This window comes from Galeopterus variegatus, unplaced genomic scaffold (genome assembly GCF_000696425.1).
Source record: "Galeopterus variegatus unplaced genomic scaffold, G_variegatus-3.0.2 Scaffold1567, whole genome shotgun sequence".
Taxonomy (NCBI): domain Eukaryota; kingdom Metazoa; phylum Chordata; class Mammalia; order Dermoptera; family Cynocephalidae; genus Galeopterus; species Galeopterus variegatus.
Genome location: NW_007727678.1, coordinates 216260 through 223179, shown reverse-complemented (window position 1 = coordinate 223179; position 6920 = coordinate 216260). Strand labels below are relative to the sequence as shown.

Sequence of the window (6920 nt, the reverse complement as noted above, 5' to 3'; positions counted from 1 at the left end):
AAAAAAAAAAAAAAAAGGGGGCAAGGTCTATAGGAAGCACTCTGCGTGTGTCACTTGAGGCTGGATCTAAATGACTGCTTGTGATTTTAGAGCCAAGCCCACTGAGGATAAGACCACCATGACCAAGAATATGACCAAAGAAGAAGTTATTGAAAAACTCAAAAACTGTATACAGCAGCAGGACCCGGCATTCAGAAAACGATTTCTTGACATCAGCAAGGAACCTAATGGAAAAATCAATATGCATGACTTCAAGAAGGTGGGAGAATGGGTTTCTCTATGTTTCTTTCCTAAAGAAGTTCAGTTTTTTTTATTATACTAACATACTTTAAGGGATAGGAATTATGTTTTCAGTAATGATTTATTCTAGGATAAAGCAGATCCATTTCTAGGCATTTTTCAACAGTTTAAAAGGATTCTTTTGGCTAAAAATTGTCTTTTGCAAATTTCTTTGGAGAGTACTTTCAATATGGATGTGGCCAGTTTTTGATATTTAAACTTTTAAAACAAAGCATTCGTGATGCGTCGCTTGGCTGTGTGCTGAGCACCTGGCACCGTGCGTCGTGGGGCGGAGCAGGGGAAACAGAAGCTGCTCGGGCCCCTGCCTGCCGCGAAGAGTTCCCGGGATGCTGCGATAGCAGAGCTGTGGTTGCTCCTCTAGAAAGCAAAAAAAAATCTGGCAGCGAAATCTGGGAAACTCAGAGTGCTGATTTGCATGTGCTTATGGGAACTGGCGAGTTTCTGCCAGAAAGGGCTCAGCTTGAAGGGTTCTGCATAGACTTCTCAGGAACTAATTTAAATGATTGCTTAAAATTCCTATTATGATCCCTCTAGCTAATCATCTTCAGCTATTTTTAAGGAAAGCATTTCAATATGTACTGGTGTAGTGGTGTCCATGTGGACAAATTCAAAAGAAGGTAATGAAATGTATTTCCAAGAAGAGAATAATGACATTAGTACCCACCGTTCATCTGGAGCCTGCCCTGTGCTGGGCAGCAGTGGGCGCCTCACTCTCCCATTTCCAAGCCCCCAGACAGCAGCACCACAGAGGGTGGGCCGTGGGACAGCAGGGCTAGAGGCGCAGAGATGGGGTTGGGGAGCTACTGAAGCAGGCCAGACCCTCTCCCCTCCCAAACAAAACAGAACAAAGAGATGTCGAGGGTCTGACAACACCTGAGCATAAGGGCGGTGGCAGGGAGATGGGTTCAAAAAATACATAGAAATAAGGGGCAAGGGACAGGAAATAGGGGGACAAGGGGGAGGAAAGGCTCGAGGATGGTTTGGGGACCAGGTGGGCAGCAGCTAGTCACTGATGACTTTGATGGGAGCAGTGTCAGTGGAGGGAGCGGGGCCTGGAGCTGAACTGCGGGGAGTTGACAAGCCAACGGGTGCCAGCCGCCCAGCTCCCTCCGCCCTCCCTCCCCTCCCTGAAAGGCATTTGTCCTAGATTTTATTTTCCACCCCAGATCCCCTGGCGCCTGTCCTTGCCCCTAATGCTCGGTAGTCTTGGACTGTCAGTGTTCAGCGCCCTTGATTCTTAGAGTCAGTTCACAGATTCACAGGGAACCAAGAGTCACTAATCTGCCTCTGATTTTTCAGAAAGGGAAAAGGACTATCTTCAAGAAGTGGCAGTAGGTGGTGGCACAGGCGGGACTCACACTCACGACCACTGACTCTGAGGGAAGCTTCTTGCCTAGCCCACCCCTTTGCTCCCCTGAAAGCACCCGTGTGCCATCAGCTTAGCGGCAGGTTCTTCCATCTGCAGCTTGATCTGTCACTGATGAACCACACACTCCCTGTTCGTGTCCCAGACACACCCCTGAGCTCCAGCCGCGGGTTTCCTCCTGCCCCCCGACCTCTCCACGCGGGCATACTCGGAGACGCCTGCGTTCTCACCAAAGCCACTCTGCCAGCGTCCTCTCGTTCTCAGTCCAGGGCAACCTTTCTTCTAGTTGGTCAGGGCTAAAGTCGTGTAGTCTTCGTGGAGTCTCCTCTTCCTCTCACACCCACATCCAATGCATCAGCAAAGCTCCCTTCGAGATTGTTCTCCACATGATGGCTTCTCTCCACCTCCACGGCTGGTTCCTCCCATCTCTCGCTGGATGGTCACAGCGGCCTCCTCGCTGGTCTCCCTGCTTCCACCCTGCCACGCTACAGCCTATTCTCACCACAGCAGCCAGAGCGACCCTTTGACAAGAGCCCTCCTGCTCGGAACCCACCATGGCTGTCCGTCTCAGCCAAGTGACAACCAGAGGCCTGGAAGGCCCTGCGCGACCCAGCCGCCCAGGACCTCTCTGACCTCACTCCCTGCACGCCACAGTCCAGCCCACCAGCCTCTGCTCTTCCTCGGACGCAGGCACTCCTGCCTCTGCACTGGCCATACCCTCTGCCTGAGACGCGGGTCCTCAGGCACCTGCGTGGGTCTGCCCCTCGCCGCTTGCAAGTGTGCTCAGTGCTCTTCCCCCATCCAGGCGACCCTGACATTCCCATTACAAACACAACCTGCCCTCCTCTCCTGATCCCCTCTACCCTATGTTTATTTCCACAGCCCCTGTCCCCTTCTGTCATGCATACTGTGCTTACAGGGCCTTTGTTCATTTCTTATTCTGTTTGCTTGTCTTCCTCTATCAAAGCGCATGCTCCACAGATGGACGTTTTGCTCTCTTTTGTGCAGTGACGCATCCCAAGTGCTGGCACTAAGTAGTGCCCAGTAAGCATTTGGTGAGTGAATGAATGAATGAATTTGAAGAATAACTAGAATCCTTGGTGAAGCCCTGAATGGATGCCACCCTGAGAACTGACAGAAGCGGGCATTCCAGAAGCCAGCTGGGAATTCCTTCAAGTGAAGCTGGCTGAACACTTGTCCTGCTGCTTGCTTCGTGGTGGCAACCAGCATGGTCCTACCCCTTTCTCTGCCCTATCTCCTGGCTCTCGGGCACTTGCTTTCTGCCCAGGGTAAGGGGGAAAGGAAAAGTAGAAACCCAGAAAGAACCGTGCCTTAGTCCATTCCGGCTGCTGTAACAAAGTGCCGCAGACCCCGTGGCTGATGAACAACAGGAATTTGTTTCTCGCAGCTCTGGGCGCTGAAGTTCGAGATCAGGGTGTCAGCAGGGCCTAATTCTGCTGAGGGTCCTCTTCTGGTGGCAAACTACTGCTTGTTGCATCCTCACGTGGCAGAAAGAGAATGAGAGAGCTCTCTGGAGTCTCTTTTGTAAGGGTGCTAATCCCCTTCACACTGGGGGTTAGGATGTCAATATAGAATTTTGGGGGGACACAGACATTCAGTCCATAACAGACTGATATGCAGGGAAAAAGTTCTTTGTTTTTTAACATGAAAATTAACAACCAATTTGCTGTGAACATGTTTAGGCAAATTATGCTCTGGTTTTCCCTCCTAGTGACTTGCTGAGTTTAACCTTTGGAAAAAATCCTATTGTGACCATTTTTGAAGATCAGCAACAGTGGAGTGACTTTAAACAGTCTACTACAGACCTGGGCTTCAACTTCATAAGCTGTAAAGCATTATGTAAATGTAAATGATCATTGTTAATTGAGTTGATTGTTTAAAGGTCAGGGAAAACAGTTTTTTCTACTACTGGTGAAATCAGAGCTAGAAAAATCATGGGCTTATTATACTGGAGAAAGAGAGAATTTAGATCTGGCATAATGCAGGGCATCCAGTTGATGAGGGTCTGGGAAAGTCGAACTTTGAGTTGACTTCTCTAGAGATCTTTAAGTATGATTGACCATAACAGCTCTGTAATGCTAATAACAGCAACAACGATGTGATGATGATTACATCACTGGAGTGCTGCTGATGCCAGTGGTTATAACTACAACCACCATCTGTTGAGCCCCTCCAGGGTTCAGGCACTGTGGACATTGCATTACCTGTTATTTCTAATCCTCACAGGAGCCCTGGGAGGTATATTTACAGTATGCCCATTTCACAAATGAGGATTCCAAAGTTTAGGAGTTAAGATAGTGGCTCTGTCGCTGAGCTGGTGAGCTGTTCAGGAGCTCGGATTTGAATCCATGTCTGTCTGTTTCAACCTCAAACCCTTGCTGGGTGTAGCTCGGGACTGGATAGGTCTAATGCAGACTAGCTAGGTGCCGCATATGAGCAGGCTTGCTGGTGCACCACGGCCTTGCTGGGAGCAATGCAGGTAATTGATGGCAGCATGTTTGAGGTTGTATCTGGCCTCAGCGTTTTGTGAGAAGGACGTTAATTTTAATAACAATGCCACTTAACTTCTTCCTATTATTTTGGTTGTGGATATACAGTGTTCTTGCCCTCTCTTCCCCCAAATCTGTGTAACACCAATTAGTATAGTGAAATGGTAGCAGAGTTTCATCCCAGGGAAGTGGGAGTGAGGCTCTAAGTCACGCACTTGTGTACCAGTTTGCCTCGCTGTGCGTGCACACACTTGCTCGTCAACTAAGTGGAGGCAGCGCTGGGTCTCGGCCTGGATGTCCCGTGCTCTAATTAGAAGTGCTAATTATTTACTCTCACCAGCCTTCTCCTTCCCTGTGCCAGGGTGTAAGGTGGTTGCCCACACAGGTTCCATGAGAGAGAATGGCAAGAATGGAATCTAGAAGGAGATGGGGACTGCTGGGTCCCTGCATTGTCGTTGCTGAGAACACTGTTCCCTGTCTCACCCCGCAGTCAGGAAGGTTTTGCCTGCTCTACAAATTTTGTTTATCAACTAATAATTTGTCTTCTCTCTTTTTTCCTCTGTTTAATGCAAGACATAGCTGACCTTCTGATGAATGTGAGACCACCAGTATCCCCACACCGAGTTGACAGTCCTGGCAGGGGCAGAGCTATTGGGGGTGAATGAACTCCATGTGCTTTTCATGGTTGCATGTGCAGCAATGTCCACTGGGGGAGGGAGAGAGGAAGGGGGTTATTCCTTTGGAATGTGCTAGACCTGTTCTGGGTTTTTTTGCATCATTTCTCACAACAACCTTGTAATTGCACATTCTCTCTCCCAGTTTGTTGCTCTGACCACTGCACCACATAGCCCGTCCTTTGCAACTTAATACAGTAATGTGCTGAACTTCTTCACTAGAGAAAATGGCCCCTTTTGACTTTTGCATATTTTCTTATGTCTCGTTTTATTTAAACAATGAGTCAATATTGGTGGTGTTGCAGGAAAACTGTTCTTGAACTTAAGGGTGATCTGGAACCTTTATATTCCTTCTCTGGAGAGTTTCTCTCCCCTCTCCCTTTTCCTTCATATTCTGAATTAGCAGCAAACCCAACAAACAGTGGCTTAAATAGGAGAGGTGGTGATTTTTCTCTCTTGTAACAAGGAGTCCAGGTGCTGCTGATATAGGGCCTGTGCAGCGGCGTCTTCAGAGACCCGGGTTGCTCTTAGCTTTCTACAATTCCAGGTCCATCTTTATGAGTGCAAGACAGCTGCAGGAGCGCCAGCTGCCACACATCTCAGGCGGGAAGAAGGGGACGGGCGACGGGCAAAGGGCTTGAGCTGGCCAAGTCTTTCTTTTTTAAAGATCTTTCTTAGAAGCTCCTCCCAGCAGCTTCCACTTAACATTTTATTGACCAGGACTGTGTTATAAGGCCACATCTATCTATAAGGGAGACTGGGAGGTATATGTATGTATATATATGTGTGTATGTGTGTGTAAACATATATATAAGTATGTATCTAATTATAAATACATAAATAAATATTTATTATACATATATATATAATTTGGGGCTGGGCACGTTACTACCCATGGAAAAAGCAAGGTTCTGTTCCTATGAGAAAAGCAGAAAGTACTTCAGAAAGTTTGTGGAAAAATAGAATTAAAAGATAATATGACTCTTTCCATGAACTTTCCGAGGACTCCCCACATGCCTTACGTAGGCAAGTATAGCGGTCTCTGCCGTTCTTTCCCTCGGTGAACGTTTCGAGGGTGCACTTAGCACAGCACTAAGCCCTGTGGGCCACATGGATAAGGCAGAAGCTGGAGTCCCTGACATGTAACACCAGGGGGAATGGTTCCATTGATTGGGGCCAGTCACACATGGGGAACATAAAATGACAGAATACCCAATGACACATAGTCAAAATCAGTCTAATTGAGCAAGTACATTAATTGAGCTAAATAATCTATCAGGAATTTGAGGACAGTGTTATAATTCAGGTTCCCGCAATGGGCTGTTCCTGACTTCTTCATTCTCAGTAAACACATGAAACATAGTTCAGCTCACTGTCATTCTTTGTCCCCCTTCTGGAGCCTCTGCTGAGGCCTCTGGAGACAAGGCTGTTCCTGACTTCTTCATTCTCAGTAAACACATGAAACAGTTCAGCTCACTGTCATTCTTTGTCCCCCTTCTGGAGCCTCTGCTGAGGCCTCTGGAGACAGACACAGCTGCAGAGCCCATCAGCAAGCTTTCCCGGAGTCTCCCACACATGCACCAGAGAAGCGAGAGGCTGTAACAGCTCAACCAGGGTCTTAGGTTCTCTGTGCCACCCGCTCCTTTCTTCTGTACCTGCTCCAAGGCAAGGACCTTCCACATGCTTAACACAGAATGAGCTTTTCTTCCTCCTACGAGTAGAGCATCTTACTCCCTTCCGGCACTGATCAAACTCACATATCTAGAGAATTTGCACCCTCCCGATCCCAGTATCACAAATTTGTAATCCCCCACCTAGGGGACAGGGACCCCAATGTAACCAAAGCCCCATGAACCCATGAGCACTGCCAGGCGTCTCATAGCGCTTGGGTGGGATGAGTGATAAGGTGACTCTGCTGAATTAGGTTTTTTTAAAACTCAAGTATTAAATATTTTTATTCATTCTGGTTTTAAATCTTCTATTGGGAGCTGTCTTAGTCCGTTTCTGTTGCTTATAACAAAAATACCTGGAACTGGGTGATTTTTTTTTTTTTTTTTTTTTTTTTTTTTT

General features: G+C 47.5%; 1 protein-coding gene across 1 annotated transcript in view; it reads left to right on the top strand.

The window, feature by feature from the left end:
* The window catches only part of EFCAB6 (EF-hand calcium binding domain 6), a 303634-nt gene that overhangs the window by 151500 nt on the left and 145214 nt on the right, over positions 1-6920 (top strand). The window contains 1 exon segment of the mRNA XM_008577701.1: positions 91-259. Coding sequence (XP_008575923.1) covers positions 91-259 — 169 coding nt within the window.